The sequence below is a fragment of the Xiphophorus hellerii genome, chromosome 21 (genome assembly GCF_003331165.1).
Source record: "Xiphophorus hellerii strain 12219 chromosome 21, Xiphophorus_hellerii-4.1, whole genome shotgun sequence".
Lineage (NCBI taxonomy): Eukaryota > Metazoa > Chordata > Actinopteri > Cyprinodontiformes > Poeciliidae > Xiphophorus > Xiphophorus hellerii.
The window spans coordinates 20,283,264-20,306,150 of NC_045692.1; the positions used below are offsets into that span (position 1 = coordinate 20,283,264).

The 22,887-nt window shown below is 34.0% G+C and overlaps 1 protein-coding gene across 1 annotated transcript; it reads right to left on the reverse strand.

Moving 5' to 3' along the window:
* Positions 1 to 699: 699 nt before the first annotated feature.
* tfr1b (transferrin receptor 1b) lies at positions 700 to 21,263 on the reverse strand. The gene is made up of 19 exons (XM_032551556.1): positions 21,246 to 21,263; positions 19,305 to 19,345; positions 18,499 to 18,706; positions 17,448 to 17,628; positions 16,527 to 16,664; positions 15,858 to 15,942; positions 14,478 to 14,597; positions 13,823 to 13,918; positions 12,775 to 12,914; positions 11,028 to 11,197; positions 10,830 to 10,949; positions 9,301 to 9,386; positions 9,151 to 9,214; positions 9,015 to 9,082; positions 8,559 to 8,626; positions 7,420 to 7,510; positions 6,224 to 6,451; positions 4,567 to 4,716; positions 700 to 3,695 (listed from the first exon to the last, which is right to left on the reverse strand). The coding sequence occupies exons 2-19, from the start codon at positions 19,335 to 19,337 to the stop codon at positions 3,483 to 3,485; spliced, it is 2,259 nt and encodes a 752-aa protein (XP_032407447.1). The 5' UTR covers positions 19,338 to 19,345; positions 21,246 to 21,263; the 3' UTR covers positions 700 to 3,482.
* Between the last annotated feature and the right edge of the window lie 1,624 nt (positions 21,264 to 22,887).

Below are 22,887 nucleotides of genomic sequence, written 5' to 3' on the forward strand. Positions count from 1 at the left end.
GAAAAGTGTGCAGGAAAACTGAGTTTGTTCAATAATAACAGGTTTACATTTTAAAAAATTTGATTGATCACCTGAATTACCCAAAATGGCATAATTACAAATAAAAGCGGGGATATCAACACACATAAAATGCGTCACTTATTAAAAAAGGCAAACTTTACAAAATGAAAAATAAAAGTAAAATATAGTCATTTTGATCCACCAAAAAAATAAGGTTCTCCAAACCAAATCAAAATAATAAATTTTAAAAATTTGAATTTTGTAAAACAAACATGTTAATTTCCCTCTGAAATTGTAAAGAGCAACTTAATTTAATTAAACTATCATTAGTTTTGCTACTTTCTTTCCAAATATGAAAGTTTATAATATGATCAATAGCTTTGCTCATGTGCAAAACCTGAAATTTGTATTTGAATAAGACATAATGCATAATGAATAAAAAAAAAAATAGATAAATCATTCACCAGTAACGACAAAGTGATAAAAGAAAAACTAAATTCTTCACATTTTACTAAAATTAAGAGGATATTGGACATTTGTCATGCTCCAGTTTAGCTTGAACCATTCTCCTGATCAGAGGAGTTTTAATGAATTTTTATTAGTTTAAAAACTCCATGTACAATGATTGTTGCAACACCTTTATATGAGTTACTGGAGCAATTTATGCGTTGGTTATATTAAAAAAGCAGACAGCAGGGGTAAGTGATGCTTAGCCAAAGAGTTTATTAAATTTGTATGCTGAATTTAGAAACCACATTACAGATTTCACATTCGATATTGTACAAGCCATCAATTTGAAGAGGTTTAGACACAGTATACTGAATTAAAATGAGTTTTTGAGACATTCCTTTGTTTATTTAAACAGATTTAACAACCAAGTCGAACATTTATGGAAATAAATTCATGATAGCAAGATCTGAAACAAGTTTAGGTAATAGTATGCATGCAGAGGTTTGATTCATTGAATAATTCTTATGTAGCTTGTGAATTGTTTTTAAGCAGCAATATATTTGGTGCTAGTGAGGCTTACAGTATTTTAGACACTAATGATAATAACATACAGTAAATCTAAAACAGGCCGTGAACTGCTGAACTGGATTATCTAGAAGGGAGAGGAGAGCAATCGTTTTAAAAACAACTTTTCAAGATGAGGACCATTGAGTAGCTAATCCATCTAAAACAAACTTATTCTCAGAATTTTACAATTTCATTCTTGTAATTTTAAGACTTTATTATTCTAATTTCACAACTTTATACAAGTGATTTTATGATTTTATTATCGTAAGTTTACGACTATATTCTCAATTTTCTGACTTGTAATTTTATGACTTTAGTAGAAGTAAAAGTCGTAAAATTACAACTTATGAAGAATTGTAAAATTTTATTGTAAAATTTTACAATACAATTTTTACAACTTTGTTCTAGTAATTTTACAATTTTATTCTCATAAGTTTACAACTTTATTCTCAATTTTCTGACTTCATTCTTGTTATTTTATGACTTTGGTCTTGTAATTTTACAATTTTATTCCGGTAATTTTATAACTTTATACTCGTAATTTTACAACTTTATTCTCACATTATTCTGATTTTATTCTTGAGTTTTATTGAGTAATATTGAATTTTTCTACTGATTTTTCAATGTTATTCTTGCAGTTTTATCTATTTTCTAACATTTCATCTTAGAGTGGCCCTAATACTCTGTCAATATGATATTGAAAATATTCTTATTATAATTTCTTGTGCTGCTCAAGTCTAAATGCACTAAATGTTGACAACTATAAATTTGTCTCTCCCAGTAAGGTTTATCCAGTGTTAAACCACTTTATGAATCTAAACAGGAAAAAAATATAGCTGCACAGAAACTACATAGGTCCAGAAGACTGTTTTTAACACACACCAAAAATCCGACCAATAAACCCAACAAATGAATATTTCAAGTATAAAACTCTGGGAAACACTGTCCCCGATAAGCTGTTCCACCCTTGAAGTGAAATATGAGAGTCACTGCTCCCGATAAATACACACAAACCCAAAAAATATACAGAAAATGGTAGACAAAAGCTACCGTCACTAGTCGGCATTATGGGAGACTCTGCTCCCGATAATGGATTTTAATTATGGAAGGCACTGCTCCCGATAACGCCATGATGCTAATTCGTGCTCCAACGCACACCGTGCAACCTAAACGGCTTTTTAGCAAATTATGGAACCAATTAGAGCCTTAAGGTTGCACAGAATAATTTTACCAAATATTGACTTTAAGTAATTAGAGTAGGGGTGTCCAAAGTGCGGCTCGGGGGCCATTTATGGCCCTTGGAGTGATTTTGTGTGGCCCCCAACTGCAATTAAAAAATTATACAAATTTGGCCCAGAGATGGGAGTTTTAATTTTCATGTAAATGATTACCGGTACCTTTTTACATCCAAAGACTTTTCCTGAAAAGCCAAATTTGCTTCACCTAAATTAGATTTTATTTTTTTGATAAACTTGGCTAAGAGGGAAGTGAATTTAATTCTGTCATTATTACAGAAAATAAAATTATTCAATCAATCAAGTCTAGACAAAACTGAAAACAGCAAACATCAGGGTAATCGAGGAGAAAAATAAGGAGTAAATTTCCGCCAAAAAATTCAGAAATGTTGAGATTATTCTCACAAAATTTTCTACAAAAAACTAGAAAATTTCAGTGTTTCAAATGTTGAAAATTTTTTTTTATTTTGCTGAGAAAATTTCCATGTTTTTTTCTAGAAGATTTCTGAGATTAATCAATATATTTCTGAAGTTTTTGGTGGAAATTTACTGCGCCTTTTATTAATTTTTATTATTTACGACGGCCCTTTTACGCTGTCATAAAAATCCTCTACAAGTTTAGAAACTACAATAAATACAATAAAATAATAAAAATAAATAAATTGGGCTACTTTATTTGCTTGGGTTTTTTGGACTTTTGAGTCGACAATTTTGACCCACGAGACAAAAACTTTGGACACCCCTGAATTGCTCAAATCCAGAAAAACCAATTGGAAATTTGGTGCGATTTTCTATATTTTGTTTCTCCCAGCAGATATTGAACATTTGGAGTTCAAACGGGAGACGTGTGAGCCAGGAAAGTGAAATCCCAGCGTTATCCGATGCTCCGTTTCGTCAGCAACAGTTAGGGAGTCATTGTAGTAGCAGATGCTGCTGTGGCTTTCGACAGTATAACCGTCATAATTATGGAAGGCACTGCTTCCGATAATGATGTATAAAAAGACAAACAATAAATATAGTGGGCGCTGCCACTGATAAATATCAAACAAGAACTAAAAGTATAAATAAAGTTTCAGTACTTTGAGGAGGTGATTTGTTTAAGGTTCACAGTTGGTTTTTCTTCTAGATTTTGTGACTTGCTTGTGCTTCAGGTATTTAAACGTTGGAGCACTATAATTAACCTTCAAGCAGCTTCACACACGCTCACACACAGATTTCCTGTTTCCTGCTTCAGATGTCGTCGTCAATGTCCCAGACGTTGGCGGCCATGGCGTTGGCGCATCCCTGCAGGTTCCAGGTGGCCAGAGCCAGATGGAGACGGAGCTTCTCCAGATCCTGGGCTTCAGCGATGGCCGCCAAGGTGTGTGGGCCGCGGCCCAGCAGCAGGTGGCGGAACGGGGCCTCAACGACGGAGACGTACGGAGACAGGAGGGAGTGCTCAACCTGAGAGAGGAAAGACAGAAAGAGGTTTGGTTTTATCAACAATTCAATTCAATTCAATTCTGAAATACCTTATTTATCCTAAAAGGGAAAATAAACGTCGTAACAAAATCTTACCAAGTAATTTTGGTCTAGTTTCTGGTGCACATAACTTATTACACTTGATAGAAGACAAAGTAACTTAAAAGTAACTTTACAGCAAGATACATGAGCTTGTTTTAAGTAAATAATTCCTTAATTTTGATGAAAAATGCTAGTTTTACTGGCAGATTGTTATAACGTGGGAAAAATGTCATAAGTGAAATAATCTGCTAATGGAACTAGAACTTTTTCATCAATATTAATGAATTATTTATTTAAAGCAAGCCTCTATATCTTGCTATAAAGTTACTTTTGAGTTAGTTTGTCTTATTTCAAGTTTAGTAATATTTGCACTAGATACTAGACCAAAAATACTTGGTAAGATTTTGTGTTTTTGCAGTGAAAAGTGAGAAGGATCTATGAAAGCAGTCTGTCTCACAACGGCTCTGAAGAGGCCTCTGACCAACAGTCGTATGACAAAATGTGTTCTCATTACAAATGTGCGCAAAACTTTATTTATATTCAATGTTTGTGTTGAAAACACACAATCTTGCCATTACGATGTTTCAATTGTAATGGCAAAAAAATGGAAGATAAAGGGTTAAGAAAACATCTGGCCACAGCTGTGGTTTGGTTTACAGCAAGTGAATTACACAGCAAGCCACAGTTGGACCAGAGAGGGGAGAAGAAATACAAAATCAGAACAAGAGTTTCTACTTCTGCAAAACGTTCTCATTACTTAAATAAACCGTAACGAGTAATCACCGTCCATTACGATCTGCAGCGATCTCACCTTCATGATCCTGTCGTTCAGGATTCGACAGGATTCCTCATCCGTCAAGTCCGTGTTGGCGATGGCGCCGGCAATGGCGTCGGCCGCTCGTCTGTACGAGCCGCGGGCGCGATTCAGCCAGTTGGGACTGACGTCCTTCAGCTGACCGGACTGGAAGGAAGAAAACACAGCATGAACACTTTTAGGGAATATATCTAGATCACAAATGTCGAATTATGAATGTCCAGAAAGGGCTGATTGAGGCACAATGTACGTATAAAACTACCTGTTAACAAACTGTTATAATTCATCTGCATTTGATTAGCACTCCTTAAAACATAACAGTTTTAACATCTTTTCACATTGATGTAATTTGTCCCTATGGATCCCCTACATGTTAATATCTGGAAATTTCAGGCATACGCATAATGCTGGAGGGCAAAAAGGCGATTCTTACACGTGCCATCCAAAGCCGCGCTGCCGCCGTAGAACAATCCCGTTAACAAAACAAAACCTGAAGACGTAGGTATGATTTTTTTCAGTGCAGTGTGTCACAGCAAAGGGAAAAATAACGCAGAAAAAACGTTAAAGGATCACTAAAAAACACTTTTTTTTCGCTCTTTGGCAGACTCGTTGCCATAGCAACTGACAACAACACCACTTAATTTTTCTGGATTTTATACCAAAAAAATACTCAAATGCTTCCCACACAAAGAACAGAATATTCTGTTCGTCACAGTTTTATGTTTTTAGGCTCGATGTTTATTTTCTGATAAGTGATAGCTTAGATACTGTTGCTGTTAGCTAAGCTAACACTGCGGTGATAGATTAGCTACTGTTGCTGTTAGCTAAGCTAACACCGTGACGGTCGATTAGCTAATCTGAACCGCTGCTCTACTGATGATCTGTCAGCGCTGGTATGTTTTTTTGTGTAAATGAATTGAAAAACACCAAATTACACATCACATCTACGAGATGTTATGGATGCTAAAGTCAAGCTAGCATAACCGAACTACTGACCTTGTTGCCTAGTTGTCATTGTGTAGTGAACCACTGTGTCCCTTTTTCTTTTATATATCAGGCGTACATTTAAGATTTAGCGAGTTATTTGGCAACATAACAGCTAGAAGCAATGCTAGTCATCGTTAGCAAGCAGGTTTTTGCCCTCCAGCAGCGAGATGGGGGATCTTACGTCAAGCTGCAGGGCATCCATACTAATGAAAACTGATTTGGTTTGACTGATAAAATAATATTTAAACACATCTTACAAACAAATCTAAAAGTTCAATTTATGAGACCATTTATAGTCCAGTGGACCACATAAATAGTTCTGTTGGGTCAGATTTGGCCCATGGACCTTGAGTTTGACACCTGTGTAATATGATAATATTCTGGTGATAAAGTAAGTAAAAAAAATAAAAATCTTAGCCTGGCTCTAATATTCTGTTGTAAAGTTTTCCTGAAGTCAAAGACCAAAGAAACAGAAGTTGTAACAAACGCTTGTGAAACAAGATGGCCGCCGCCGAGGATGCGGATTTTCCAAAAATGAAGTCGTTAAAAACAAAATATTCAATTAATCAATAAAATCAGTGTATCACCCAGCCCTAATCTTGACTACTCCACTTAATTCTATAAAAAAATGCATCCTAAATGTGAATCAGGTGGAAAAGGTCCGAACCTGAGTGAGCTGGTTGACCCGTTTGTAGACCTGGACCACAGCTTTGGTGATGGGGCCGTAGTATCTGCTCACATCCAGACCCAGCAGGTGGTCATGGACCAGACGCAGCGTCATCAGGCCGGCAAACTGCGCCGCCGTGGCCGTGACGTTGCTGGTGCGTTGGCTCGTTCTGTAGTTCAGGTGGTCCATGTTGTCCAGGCTGGTGCCATAGTAAGGGTACGACTCGGACTTTAAACAGAACCACAACAAAGCCATATTTAAGACCACAACTTTAACACATTAAGAAGTTACAACAGCCCAGTTGGGGATCAATACAATAAAATACTTTCATTTAGCCAATATTTAAAACAATAAGACATCTTGCATATTATTTCCAGGTACTGATCCCATTAATCTTTCTGATTGTTGTTGTAACTCATCTTAATTCAAATTCTACAATAACTCTTTGAAGAATTTGAATTAATATTTAATTTCCCTTTTGGTATCAATAAAGTAAATTTAATTAATTACATGTTTGCGTTGTTTCTGCCATTTGCTAGATATTTATAACCAACTAAAATTGACACTTGCATTATAATTTGGAAGGAAATTTAAGCATATGTAATTTATTTCATGACTGAAAAACTCTATTATTTAATGACAAATGTTATTAGTAGAGCTGCAACTTCAGATTAATTTAGTAACTGATTATTCTGCTAATTAATTGATTAATCTGATACAAAAATGGATGCATTTTGCAGATTTTTAATTTAACCACTTATGCCTATTTAATATTAAAAATACACAAAAAATTTTTAAAAATGTAAGTCATTTTATAAATAAAAAATAAACATTTTATTGCCTAAAATGCAATAACAGCATTTCTTCAGTGAACAACTTGATCATTTACAGTGCAGGGCTGATCTGTTGATTAGTTTTTGGGTTAACTGATTAATAATTGGATGAGAAATGTGATTGATAGGAGATTTTTAAAACTGACAGTTAACTTGTTCTGGGTAGAATATATTTACAAACAAAGTGTTTGTTTTTTTTTACCTTAATTGCAAAATGTATTTGTTTTTTACAGTTTTTGCTTTGAGTGTGTAGTTCTTTCAGCAAATTTATCACGAGTAATCTGATTAATAGTTTCAGCCCAAACTGTTAACTGAAACCTTTCAGAATAAAAAAAATATTTATGTTTTAAGAGTAAAACTTACATTTGATTGGATGAAGTGGAAACACATGGAGGGAATTCCAGCAAAAGCCAGGAAAGGATAAGCAGGATCTTCCATCGACATCGTCCTCAGTCTGCAAGCAGGACAAATACTTTTCAGAAATATGTTTTTTTCTACGGTAGCGTTGCATTTGGCTTAAAAAACTCAATTTAATATTAATGGGAAAAGTTCTACTTCCATTGACAGATTATTTCACTTCTAAAACATTTTTCCCATGTTATAAATTAAATAATCTGCCAATAGAGCTAGTACTTTTCTCATTGATATTAAGGAATTATTAACTTAAATCAAGTTGCTACATATTGCTGAAAAGTAAATTGTAAATTAGTTTTGTCTTATTTAAAGTGTAGTAAGATATTTTCACTAGAAACAAGACAAAGATACTTGGTAATATTTTGTGTTTTTGCAGTGTAATCCCAAATGTGTACAGCGTGAAACTAGCAGTTATGCTTTAAAATGGATTAATTCAAATGTATCCATTTTAATTATAGTTATTTTGGTTGTTTCAAACAACAACCTCAGTTTTGTATTGTTCTGAGAAAATCTCCTTCTCCACCTTAATTTGAACTAATCAGCTCTGAAGTGGTTCTGCAGGTAAAAGGCAAAAAAGCCTTAAAATAAAAACATCTTCCAAAAGAAAAAATAATCATTTCAACAAGAATCACAAGTACTGTCACTAACAATTCCTACCAAATTAAACAAAAAAATGTAAATAACAATTGGATGAAAACAAGAAGCCCAAGGTGTATTTTTAAACTTTATTTAGGTAAAATTAGCAAAGATTTGCTTGAATAACAGCAGAAGCAAAATAGGAACGATTCTCTGGTTGTACATTTACCGCCTACTCTTTCTCCCAAATAACATACAAATAACATTGATTATTTGTTTTTACAGAAGAATAACCACAAGTTATTTAACTTTGATTCATGGTGTTCTTCCATGTATTTAGTTTTTGTTAGATTTTTGGGGAATTATCTAGTTGGTTATTTGTTATTTTATAGATAAATACCTCTGTTTGTTAGTCTGTAATGTGTGTTTTATGTGCACTAAATGGTGAATAAATAAAAAAATCTCACTTCATTTGAAGAAATAAAAACATTTTCAGGGGATCTCCTACTTACACTCTGGACTCCCAGTTATTTCCTCCCATCGCCTGGTAAATTGAGACAGATTTTCTAGGCATGTTCACCTGCAAGAAACAGACAAATGTCACAATAAATCAAATATTCACATGATTAATTAAAATGAGCTTGACTATTTCCATTTGGACAACAATTAAAAAGACACTTCCCTTTAATACCATTATAAAGCTGCCATTTTGAAAAATACTGCAAACATTTGAGTAAAAAATCCTTGTTTATTGATTTGGCTTGGCTATTTAAAATGTTTACCAGTTCCATTACAAGCTATTCTTTAGAAATTGAAGGGGTTTTTTATCTTTGGGAGGGTGTACTAATATGCCATTATTATTATTAGCTGAAAAATGGTCTTAAAATGTCAATATTATCATTTATCTCAATAATTTATCGGCCAGCAGTTTCATTTAGTTTGCGGTTCAGCATAAAGTTGTGTTTTACCTCCTTCATCGTGCTCTCAATGAGGCTGTACAGCAGCGGACTTGCAGAGGCGATGAACCTTTCTTGACCTGTCAGACGCAAGCTTCATCAGTTTTAGCCACTTTTTCCAACATGTTTTGGTTTTTACAGTGCGTACCCATGACTACTCCATCCAGGTTGATGTATGTAAAGACACTTCGGTCAAGAGAGGACATGTAACCCTAAAAACAACAAAACAAAACAAAACAACTTATTTAAGCATTTTTCTCCCAAAGCAGAAAGTTCAGTTTAAACATGTAGTTCATACCTCCAGCCACTCGGTGGCGCCAACACTTCCAAACTCTCCAGCGCTCCAGCTTGCAAATATTATGCTTCTTCTCGGCCTAAAATCATCTAAAACAGGGAAAATTTTTAAAGTTTTAAACCAGCAAAATAGCTTAAACTTTTCAATCTCAACATTCAGTTTTTCTTTATATAAAAGCATATAAAGCTTTTATGATGAAGGAAGAATAAGGCTCCTACATATTTTTAGATAAAAATGTCATAATTTTCCAGATTTTTAACAGAATCTTTTGTTTAGTTTGTAAATCAAAAACTCCTCACATTGTGGATTGAGGACATAAAGTTTCCCACACCAAATTCAGATTCTTAAGTCATTATTTGGTTTGTATAAAATACTTTTTTTTTAAATATATAAATTTTAGTTCGAAGAGACAAAAAAAACTATCTTAAGTACTAGAAATGTTATTTGAAATAGGATTTGTATACAAAGTGGAAAATGATGGGCTCACTCACAGTAATCTGCTAATACATAGCTAATTTTTCACTTAGCTCTTTAGCATTTTGGCTAATTTTAAAATCCATTAGCTTCCCTTAAATAAATTTTTTGGGATAAATTCTAAACCGCTAATTTAATTGGCTTTTTTGTAAACATTTAGTTAAATAAAATGCAACATTTGTACTGAAGTTTTGGTTACTGACTTAAGAATCCTTAAGGTAGTTTATAGTTTATATTCATGCTCTTATTTTGAAATATGTGAAAACTGTTTAAGCTTCCGTTTCCTCTCCTCATGTTTTCTCTTTCTTTCCCACCCAGTAACTTTATTTCAAATGTACAGGAGCAAAATAAAACATGGATAGTAAAGAACAAGACATAAACACATACAATATCTAAGGGAATTTAATTCCTTTAGAGTTAGCCAACTTCTTAGCTAGCAGTGCCCACAACAGCAAGAGGCCATTCATGGCAAACAGACTGAACTTTTAAATCCCTGCGCAGAGTGCCGGTGGGATAGGTATCCAAGATGGTTTAAGTTTGGGGTGACATCTTCACCAATTTCACTGCAAAAAAACAATGTCTTACCAAGTATTTTTGTTCCAGTTTCCAATGCAAATTTGCTAATACACTTGAAATGAGTAAAACTAAATTACAAGCACCTTTTCGGCAAGAAATAACTCAATAATTTCTTAATATTGATGAAAAAGTACTTGTTCCATTGGCAGACAAATTCACTTACAACAAAATATTTTTACCTTGTTATAAGTAAAATAATCTGCCAATTGAACTTGTACTTTCTCATCAATATGAATAAATTATTGACTAAAAATAAGTTCCTACGTCTTGCTGAAAGGCTATCTATAAGTTAGTTCTGTCTTGTTTCAAGTGTATTAATATATTGGCACTAGGAACTAGACCAAAATAAGATTTTGTGTTTTTGTAGACTGGCTGCTGCCTATCATTTGTTTTTCCTGTTTCTTACATTCAGAAATAGAAGTAAATCATAGTAAATGTAAAATGAGTAAGAAAAACATGATATTTACAATTAGACTTCTTACCTTTTTTCACCATCTCTTGGAAGGCCTTGGCCAGTTCGATCAGCACCGAGGTGCCAACAGTGGCCTTGGTGTAACCTCTCCCCCAGGCGTCCCTCTGAGCTCCCAGCACAACATAACGATCTGAATATTCAAATTAAAACTCAGCTCAGCACCCTTACATTTAATAACTAAGATCACAAAACAACAGAAAAAACCTACCAGGATCAGTAAATCCTTTGATCACGCCGAACACATTGTGGATCTCCTTATTGACCAACACGTTGTTCACCTCCACAGTGATGTTCTGGCTGCCACCCAGCTTGTAAACCACAGACTTTAGCTCACCTTTGAAGTCACTGTTTGTATCTACTTCAGGGCCTCCAATTTTCCTGAGAACGACAAACAGAAAAGTTCATTTTATGTTTTCAAATTAAGGGGTTTTAATGATTTATTGAAATTGCTCTTTTTTCAGTAGCGTGATTGTGCTAAAACTGACAAAACTGGGTGCATTATTTTGTATTTATTGTGGATTTTCAATTTTGCACACTCATAATTATGCAAATAAACTCAAATATATTAATACATCCTCTAACTCCTCCACCTGGTTTATGAAACTTCTGAAAAAGTACTTGAAAGGCCTTTATCTATCCAAATGTGATTCTTTCAACATTTAAATCAGTTTTAGAAAGTGTGAATCTATATATTAGGTCTGAATCAGGGATGCAAACAATTAATCAACTTAAAATTAATTGTCGATTAATGGTTTATTAGATTAAAATCGGTTCCAATCTATTAGTAACGTCCGCTTAGAGTAGACCTTCTTTTAATGTTGTAGTTTGGCCGCCATCCAGCAGAGGGCGCCGCTGGTCATCCTTAAGCGGAGCCGTTCAGAAACAAAATGGCGGAGCTCTCTCTTAACGGGAAAGATAAGTAGTTCATACAGAGTCCGTTGTGGGATATAAAAATCACTTTATACGGCTCTGTTATGAAGTATAAACACTCCACAAGTTTCATCTTAAGAGCGTCATGGCGAAGCAGCGTCAACCTCTCATTTAAAGACGGTTGATGTGACACGAAGGCGAGGATTTAATGACAAAAGACATGGCGCCAATAAACACGATTGATTTTCAAGCCTGTGGTGAGTTAAAGCACTTTATAGGGCAAAGTTTTAACATTCCTTCAAGAGCAACCACAGACAACAAAATATCTCTGTTCAAGGGGTATTAAGTATTTTACATATTTTATTCTTTTCATCTTTTAATTTTCTATTTAACAACCTAAAAAGTTCCTGTTTTGTTATATTTGATCAATATTTCCGAGTTTACCTATGTGAAAAACCACAATTTTTTGTTTGGTCCGTCAGTATTTGATACAACAAACACAAAACAATGTTAAAATTGAACGTTTTTTGAAATACTATGAAAAATGTAGCCCTTTATGTTATGGTAAGGAGAAAATCCAGGTTTTCGATTCAATTCAGAGATTTGTAGATTAATCTCAAAAATGTATTACAAAAAAAAACAAGAATTTGAGTTTGAAAAGTTGAAAATGTGCAAAAAATTTAGAAATTTGAGGTTAATCTAAAAAAAAAAATTCTAGAAAAAACGGGCATTTTCTGAGCTTGAAAAGTCAAAATTTCTGAGTTTTGAAGCTCAAAATTTTCAAAAGTTAATTTTTTTTAAACTTTTGAAACTCAGAAATTTCTACATTTTTTTAAAATAAAATTTCTGAGATTTCAAAATTTTACTTTTCTTCCTCCTCTCTATCTACAATGGCCCTAATACGTCATGTTTAGATTCACTCATTAATTTATAACTTGCATCTGTTTTCGGAATCCACAATGAAATTCAAACTTGAGCACCCAATTATTGTTTTTAAGAATAACTTAAGTCGTGCCGTACAACCTCCACCCTGAAACAAAAACGGTTCAGCTACATCCGTCATGCAGTATGGTTAAGTTGCTAACATTAGAAGAGTTGTAGCCGAGCTGGCAGTGATGGTCTGGGCCGGGATGTTTGGGAGGCCAGCTGACTCCATTGGGGCAAACAGGGTATGGTTGAAGGACGGGAATCCAGGGGTGTATGGGTCCCCAGAACCAAGATGGACCTGGAATCGAAAGATGAATGAATAGGAAACCTTTTTTTTGCTTTCCTGCTGGGTGAAGACCCTTTGCAGAGTGTCGAAAGAGGTAGTTGGTAGAGGGCAAAAAGCTGCTCCCTGATGATGACTGCCATTCGTTTTATCTGTTGAGTTATTTTAAATGTATGCGTGATGTATAAAAGTAAAAGGGATGCAGTGCTTTGCTACTAATAGTCAACACTACAACTAATAGATGAGGTCAGAAAAAAGTTTTAATTAAGAAAAAAATAGCGAGGGAGAGGAAAGTAGTTCAGTTGTACTAGCTTGACTTTGATAACCATAACATGTAGATGTGATGTGGAATTCTGTGTGTTTCGGTTCAGTTGCAATAGAAAAAAGGCGACGCACACACCAACTCTCTGACAGATCATCAGTAGAGCAAGTGTTTAAATTAGCTAATCTACTACAGTAATCACTTAATAATCGCAAGTAAACATAACGCCTAAAAACTAGGGATCGATCTGCACACCTCTACTAAAAACATAATACTGTAACAGACTGAATGTTCTGTTCTTTGTGTGGGAAATGCTTGAGTGTTTTCTTTTGGGTGCTGAATCCTGATACATTAGTGGCGTTGTTGTCAGTCAGTTGCTATGGCAACGAGTCACGTAGCCGACACAGAGAACGGGAAAAGTGATTACCACCACTGATTTTTACCTATTCTTAACGGTTTTTCTGCGTTATTTTTCCCTTTGCTGTGGCGCACTGCACTAAATTAATAATCCCTACATCTCAAGGTTTCATTTTGTTGACAAGATTGTTCTACTGCAGCTACGGAAAGAATAGTCTTTTTGCCCTCCAGCGGTGTGCCAAAAATTTCCGGATGTAAACAATAATGTGCAAAGAATCTATATTTGACTTTGTTTTGAACTGACATGTCCGTAGAGTTCAGTGTCTGTAGCCAGTTTGTAATCTTTAGTATCAAGGTAGATCAGAACAGCAAAGGCTCCCATCTTGGCGCCGTTGTCCACCTGAAACAAAAACAGATTCACTTCCTGATCAAACAACATTCTTTTCAATATTTTCTCTTGCTCGTAGAAAAAGTCAACAATAGTGAATCTAAAGCAATATAGATCTATCTATCTATCTATCTATCTATCTATCTATCTATCTATCTATCTATCTATCTATCTATCTATCTATCTATCTATCTATCTATCTCTCTCTCTATATATATATATATAAATAGTGAGATAGATAGATCTGTATGTATAGATCTACAAACTGACTCAAACTGTAAATGAAAATGAAATAATTTAGTCTTTTTATTTCTTTAACATACAGAGATTGACAGTAGACTTTTCTATGGTTGAATTTTTGCATTTGTGGTTTTCCGTATATGCTGCGGTATAAATTGACTTAAGCCACTTATCCATTATTATTTTTCAACACAATCCTCTGGTAAGCTAGCTGTAGGTCGCACTTTGAGCTAACGTAACAAATAAACGGTTGTTTACGTACAGTATATCGTGGACCACTAGGGGGCGCCCGTGGACCACCACAGTTTGAGAAAGACTGATCTACACATACCTGTTGTGCAAAAGGGATTTTTCCGGCTCGCAGCAGCAGGACGGCACCTTTCAGGTCAACTTTCCCCTGAACAAAGTCCAGATCCTTCTGACGGCCGTAGTTCCCGTACACCAGCCGGCCCTGCAGGGGTCAGGAGAAAATGAAGCTTCGATCACAGCAGAACCGCTGCATCTTATGGTTCTGAAAGAGAACTCTGAGCCGGCTAAGAATCAGAAACTGCAGGTTAAAGATTTAAATACTGGAGACCGGAAAGTTGTGGTTGCTTATCAACAAGCAAACCTATCTGTAGTTTTTTCCAATAATGTAATTCAATAGCTTTTATTTTATGAAAACAAAGCCATTTATTTATTCGTTTTCATTGGGTGTAACCTGAAATAGATAAAATATTAATTTTATTTAAGTAAATTCTGAATCCAAAAATTCTTTGATGACAAAAAGTTTGCATTTAATTGCTTTTTTTTCTTATAATTTATAGGATTTTTTTCAAGTTTGTAAAAGGGGTTTAAATTGGGGAAACAGTCAATTTCGGCTACTTTTTCTTTACTGTTAATTTATTTAATTAATTCAAATTTATTTATTTTTATATTTCTGGTTATTCAAACTAAAAGGGATTTTTGTTATTATTCCATTGTAATTAGGTTTTGTCTAATTAAAAAATCATTAATTTTCTTTTTTTTTTAAATTCATAACGATGCCAATATTGCAATAAGACAAAAACAGATATTTACATATAGTATTATAATTAGTTTTCTCTATATTTATGTAATATTAATATTTTTAGGATTGTTTTCCATGTCTGTGCTTTTTTTTTTTTACTTAAATACAATGACTTTGGTACATGTTTAAATTTATTTATTGTTTCATTTACATTTTTATCATATTATAAACTCTACTTACATGCATCTGTGCATCAACATTTAAAAAGCTATTGTATGACAGAAAAAATATCAACGCATTAAATATTATCCTATGTTATTATTACTATTTATTTATAAGATAAAATGGATTATAATTGGGTTTCACAGAAGATGAAGTAAAAATATTTCCCAAATTTCAAACAAACCCATAATTTAACCCAAAAGAGAAGTTCTTTGGTGATTCAATGCAGAAGTGAATCAGTGAAATAAACAGACTTACTGTAAGGATTTAATGCAGGTGAGGTTTACTGGAAAAGAAGCCTAAACAGTCTAATAATACCCAAAGCTGTTCTGTAACAGTTTAAGTGTCAATAAGCTGACGGTCTGGTTGAGATTAATGCCAAGTCTAAACCGATTTAACACGTTTAAACCTGTAATACGGACTAAGGCGTCAGAAGACTGAGAATCTTTCAGAATGGTCCTGAGAAGTTGAGAGGTTAAAGGTCACGTCCTAATAACTCACCTCAACTTTGCCTAGTTTGCTGTAGGCCAAATATCCCACAGGCTTGATGACGTCCGAACCAAAGTAAACAGTGTTTGGGTTCTGGCTGTAAAAGCAGAAGGTGAAGCTATCAGTGGGTTGTTCACTTATAAAATAAAATTTACACACAACTACATTGCAGCAACTTATTAAGACCACAATATAAGTGTTTCATCTCAGTCGATATCGATAATTATTCATTCGCTTTTTTTATTTTAAATGTCTGAAATACTACCAAGCTAGTGGCATGATCTCCTTTTTTATCAACAGTTTTCACTCCATGCTGTAGTTTTTTATTTCTAAGCAGTTATGAAGCACAGAGGGGGAATCTGAAACTGCTGCTGCCTCAGTTACTTAGCAGGTCGTTGCTAGGCAACCACAGATTGGTGGAACTTGAAACTGCTTCTGACCCAGCAGATTGTTGCTAGGCAACCAAAGAATGAGCGAGTTAGTTGATTCCACCAACGTTTCTTAGCTGGCTGTGAGAGGTTGCGCAGATAAAGTGGTTCTGGATCGGAGTTCAGTGAATATTCTATATACTGAATATTCTATATTTATTGTTCACTGTCCTATAAATCGCTCTATAAAAGCGACATCCTGTCGGATCGATACGTTTCTTTTGTAAACCAGAGAAATCGTAATGTCACCGACTTGTCGGGTGTCTGCAGCTGAACGTAATGGATGTCTGTCCACGGCGTCATCCCCAACGTCTTGAACGTATCGAAGATCCTGTTCGCCAGGCTCATGTCTTCCTCACTTCCTGCCGAGCGGCTCTTCAGATCAAAATCCCTGCAGAGCAAAAGGGAGGCATTTGATTTATTTATTTTTCCCGCTTGGAAAAAAATATTAACTTTGTGGATTCTCCAACCTTTAGCCCTTCATGCGGCATAAAACTTTCACAAATACAAAGTTGAAATCTAGATATAGTCTTCTATTTATGTTTTGTCTTTTTTTAAAAAGTCTCCAAATTAATACACAGCTGTAAATATTATTATTCTTTTAGGGGAAAGTAAAACTGTACTTCTGCAGGCCAATGTAAATAAACTGGTACGATTGTTTTAATTATCGATTAATCGGGTCAAAACATTGTCAGAAATTATACAAATTTTTCATTTAACCACATAAGATTTTTTTATATTATACTAGAAGTACATTAAATACTTTATTAATTCAATTCCTTTTTTAAGTAAGAAAATAAACACTAAGTAATGTAGCCTATTAGCTAAAGCTATGCTACTTGATAAAACATATTTACAGACAAATGATCTTATATTGGGCTTAATTACTGATCTCAATAAGTTGTCCATAAGTTATGGACAGCAAACGAGTCCATACACCAGTTAATGATTAATTGATTACTACATTAGTTGAAAATTAATTGTTTCAGCCCTAGAACTGTAAAAAAAAAAAAAAATCAGATTTACAAAGTCAACATTAAATCTGCTCCCTTTGACTTTAATAAACCACCTATTGATTCAACTAGTCTGACTCCCAGTGTTTACATGGTGAGCTGTGTTCTCAGATTAAGAGTCAGAATAATTAAATCTGACGCCGAGCGCTTCTACAACCTACTTTAGAGTCTTTTTGAAAGCTTCGCTGCTGAGTTTGCTCGTTAGGAGTTGAGAGACGTCCTTCCAGGACAGAGTCGGCGAAGGTTTTCCTGGATCCATCCCGCCGATTTTATCCGTCGAACTCGGTCCGCAGTCAGACTCAACCTTAGGTTTATGATGACTGATGAAACCAACCAGGTAGCCTGAAGGAGACATATATGATGATATCCTTACGCCTCAGACGGTGTGAAATACCATCAAATATGGGAATAAGGACCTAAATAACAGATTTTATGCAATAAAAATGATGTACTGACAATATGAGGTATATAAATTAGGGATGCAATAAACGATTATTTTAGTAATCTATTATTCTATGTTGGTGATTGAGTAATCGGAAAAAAATGGCACTTTCTGCTGATTTTTTAATTTAACCACTTCCGTTTATAAGATAAATTTAAGTGGTTTACAAAATAAACCACTTAAGTTGGTAATAATAATATTGTATATTCTTAATATACAATATTAAACATATCAAAAAATGTAAGTAAATAAAATAATACATTTTCTAAATAAGAAAATAAACATTTTATTGCCTAAAATGCAACAATATAGCATACCTTCAGAGTACGCTTTATCATTTGTAGCTAAAATACATGCTAAAAATAATACTTAATCCATTTCTAATTCACTTACTAATTACCAAAACAGCATATAGTTGAGATGTTGACTATTTTAAATTTAACCAGTGAATAATTGGACAGTAAAAAGGTGCATAAAAGTTTTTTTTGTATTTTATTTATACTACAGTTAACGATTAATCGATTACTAAATTGGCTGATAATTATTTGGATAATAAATTCATTACGAGTAATTGTTTCAGCCCTACTTCAGTACAATTTAAAAATACTTTATTGGTAACGAAGGGAAATTAAATGTTTTAACTCATATTAATTCAATTTCTTCAAATATAAATACCATCTGACCTCTTTTGGTCAGATGAGGAATTTCAATGTAGAAAATATATTACAGCATCAAACATCACGTTAAAAAAATGAGAAACCGTAACAAACCGCCAAGAAACACCATCAGGGTTCCCAGGATTATGAACGCCACGGTCCGACTGCTGTGATGCAGCGGCGCCGGCCTAAAGCTCGGCGACCCGGGCGCCTCCGCCGCCGTGTCGCCATCCGCAGCGTAGTCGGACAGGTTGACTTCGGCGTGCCTCTCGCCGTTCTCCGACGGCTGCAGCGTGAACCTGCTGTACCTCTCGCCATTCATCTAGAGACGCACAATAAGGGCAGGAAGCCTTGATTTTTTTGAAACAGTGTTGCTAGTGTGGTGTGAAAAGTTGCTAAATATAGCAACAAAGTTGCCTCTTAACTCCGTCCACTTTGGTGGAATTGTTAAAAATTTGTCTGGGTGAAAGTTATGCCTCCACTATAGTTACACTTTAAGTTAAAGAGAAATTATCCTAAAATGACAGAAAATACAAAATACTAAATCTTACCAAGTGTTTTTGTCTAGTTTCTAATTCAAATATACTTGAAAAAAGATAAAACTAACTTAAAAGTAATGTTCAACAAGATGTATAAGCTTGTTTTATGTCAATAATTAATGAACTCCGGGTTAAAAATTGTAAGAGTTCGAAGGCAGGAAACATTAATCTTTAAGAAGAAATGTTTCCTGTTTGAATTGGAAAAATCTGCCAGTGGAACGACTGTTTGTATCTGCATTCAAGAATTATTGACTTAAAGCAAGCTCATATATCTTGTACTTTTAATTTAGTTTATGTATTTATTTATTTGCACTAGAAACTAGACAAAAATACTTGGTAAAATGTGTTTTTGCAGTGTGAGTTTTGTTCTTTAACACTCACCATCCTCTGAAACTGCGCCCTTATCTTGTCCATTGCTGCTGCTGTTTTTATGGAGAGAAATATAAAGAGGTCACGAGGTTATAATCTCACATTCAATTCAATTAAATGATCACTTTTTATCCAAAAGGAAAATTAAATTTAATGATGATACTATGGGCAGGAAGGCCCTACTGATAATCAGCTGCTTGAAGTTGTAAAAGCAGCAGGGCTGGACAATATGGCTGAAAAACTTATCACCACGTAAGTGTTTAATATCAGTCGATATCGATAATTATTGATTAGATTTCTTGTTTTAAGTATCTGACATATTTCACCAAACGGGACAGAAAAAGACGGAAAGAAACCCCAGGAAGCGTTGAGGATGTGAGGAGAGTCACGTATGCTTTTGTTTTTCCACAGAGGGAGGGGAAAGTTTTCCGTGTAAACCTCCTGAGGTCAGGGTGGATCAGAATACACGGTTTAAAAGAATGTTTGTGAATGAAACACTGTGTTCCTTATGTAACGGATTATGGTCAAGTCTAGCTTTTTACTCGCTTTTCTGTAACTAATTATGCCATTTCGACTGAATAATATCAGATAACTGCACACAAAAAAACACTTCAGCTTCAACAATCAACAAAATCTCAAATTTGTTTAAATAACTTAAATCACATATGTACTTCTGTGAGCCTCAACTACATAGACAAGGTGGAATTATTTTGTCAATAACTGAGGAATATAATGTTAGCTTTGGGGATGTTAGCATAAAGCTTTACCAAAACTGTGCATTTGTTTTTCCTTTCTTTTTTTGCAAAGACCTTTGTGGATCTGAATAAAACAAAACTGCTTTATTTATTTATTTATTTTAAAAAAAGAAACTGTATGACAAGTCAGTTAAAAGAAACACTCATTTATAAAACGTTTGTAAAACTATCAAGAGCCACATAACTTTATATTTTGGTCTGGTTGATTTTTGAATATTAAATGTGTGATATTTTGATCAGTCACTCATTACTTAAGTCGCCTTTTTACCAAATATTTTTTTACTCTTAAGTAATTTCTTGGATTACTTTTACTTGAGTAAAAATACTTGAGTACAATTTTGGGGTTCTCTGCCCACCTGGCTCTACCTGAAAACCAGTAATTCCTCTCAATTTTTAAGAAAGTCTAACTGCTCCCTTTAAACTTCGTTGGGTGGACTGGCTAACATACCTAAGATTGCAGAATAAATAGTTCCTTCCTGTCTGAACAGAAGGAGGAAATAGTAAGAGAAAATAAATCTACCAAACTGGAAGTTGCAACAACTAAACACAGAACTTTCTTCTTCTTCTTTTTAATAAATAAAAGTTGGCCACCTAAAAAAAATTGCAGCGACAAACCTGGTTTATATAGTTAAAACAAAATAAAGAGGGAATCTAAATAACAGCAATACAGCAATGCATCTTGTCTTTATCAATTATTTTACAACTAGAGAGAAATATTATTAAGGATTCGGTTGAAGTTTCCTGAGAATATTGCGTAAAAAATAGCAGATTTGTACAAAACGAGGAAATATGCTCATTTATTAGCATGTAATAGTTTTAACTGAAACCTGAATGAGAACAAACTGTCTCTGGCTGCATCAGATGATTCACTTCAGCGGTGATTCAATTACTAGAAACCATGACTGGTTGGTTTATTTGCAGGACAAATATAATTATTTATGTTCCACAAGCAAAGACAGGCCGTGTTTTTAACTTCTGTGTTTTTAACATTAAAGTAAAAAGCTGAAGGATGTGGGAAGCTAATTCAAATTTTAGGCCGAATATTGGTGCATATTGTAGAAGAGTCATTAATATCAAATATATATATTGTCGTGACTTTGACAGGAGTTACGTAAAGCGCAGTGCGCCTAAAATATATCCGAGGCTGCAACAAATTAATAAAATTAATATATAAAAAAGATAGTATAGTGTAGCTCACCTTGAAGTCGCTCTGGAGATTCTTCTTCTTCTTCTTCTTCTTCTTCTTCTTTAGATTTTAACGGCAGCTTGCATCCATTTACGTTGCACTACTGCCCTCTATTGACTCCTACCATCTACACCTCAAATTCTCTTAAAAATCCCAGTGTTTTTTAAAAAACGAAAAATCTTCTTTTTCCCCTCAATACTATTCAGCTGATCGATCACCTTCTCAAATTCCAATTCCCTACTAACACCTAGTTCTGTTTTTAATAATCTTCTTTGACTTGCGTATTTCCTACATTTAATCAAAACATGTTCCACTGTTTCTACTTCATCACACCATCTACATAAACCAGTAAGGTGTTTCCCCATCTTAAAAAGAGTTCCGTTTAGGAAACTATGCCCAGTTCTAATTCTATTTATAATTATCTCTTCCCTCCTGTTTAATCCTCTGATCCTTTCTACATCGACTGTATTTTGTATTCTAAATAAATGTCTTCCATTTATTTCATTTACCCACCTAGCTTCCCATATCTTCTTGCTTTCTTTCCAAATTATACTTTTGCCTTCAGATTTAGATAACTTTATTTGCATATCAATATCATCTTTTTTAATTGTCTCCTTCGCCAGCCTGTCCGCTCTTTCATTCCCCATAATACCTACATGAGCAGGAGTCCAGAATAATACATTTTTATTTTGTTCACATATCCTATGATGAACCGCCATAATCTCATATAAAATATTTTGATGATTTTTTGTACGTCCCTTTCCGATACTCATCAACGCAGATAGAGAGTCACTACAAACTATTATTTTATTCCAATTAGTTTCCTCCACCCATTCTAAAGCTACTAAAATAGCACCTAGTTCCGGAAGTTCTTCGTATTGTTTTTTTATTTTTATTTTACTGACGGTTGGTGAAATACCGCCACCAACCGGTGAGAAGTGTAAATCAGAACGCTTAAGGTCAAAACAAACAAACAAATAAAACTAAAATCAGAAGTTAAAAACGAGGCTTTTAGTTTTTTTCTCCACATTTATGTTTTATTACACCAACTTTTTATTTTATGCAGAAATTAATACAGTTAATTAGATTTTTTTTACTCATTGTAAAGTGTTATAACAATGAAAGGCCTAAATTTAACTGTAATAAACCTGCTGGTAGCAAACAGAATACATTTGTGCTCAGCTTTAAGAGGATTGTATGAATTTAAAGAGAGTCTGTATGAAATACCATCAAATTTACAAGTGGTGTTGCTCAAACTAATTAATATACAGTATGTACATTTGAAATAAGGAAAACTAACTTACAAGTAACATTTCAGCAAGAAATAGGAACTTGTTTTAAGTAAATAATTACTTAATATCGACAAAAAACAAGTTACACTGGCAGAGGATTTCACTTATAACAAGACATTTTTCCCATATTATAAGTGAAATAATTTATTGCTAAAATTAAAACTTTCTCATCAATATTAAGAAATTATTTACTTAAAACAAGCTCCTAGAAGCTACTTGTAATTTAGTTTTGTCTTATTTCAATTATACTAAAATATTTGCTTTAGAAAGTAGACAAAATTACTTGGTATGATTTTGTGTTTTTGCGGTGAAAATCATTTATAAATTTCCCTCTACCACACAATTTTGCCAGTATATGTAAA

Bases quoted from the DNA above. Each gene is read 5' to 3' on its own strand.
- tfr1b (XM_032551556.1), bottom strand. From the start codon at position 19,337: ATGGACAAGATAAGGGCGCAGTTTCAGAGGATG. The intron at 17,629-18,498 runs GTTTGTTACGGT...TGTCTCCTTCAG, and splicing joins CCTGATGGTGTTTCTTGGCG to GCTACCTGGTTGGTTTCATC. The intron at 10,950-11,027 runs GTAGGTTTTTTC...TTGAATATTCAG, and splicing joins CAAAGGATTTACTGATCCTG to ATCGTTATGTTGTGCTGGGA.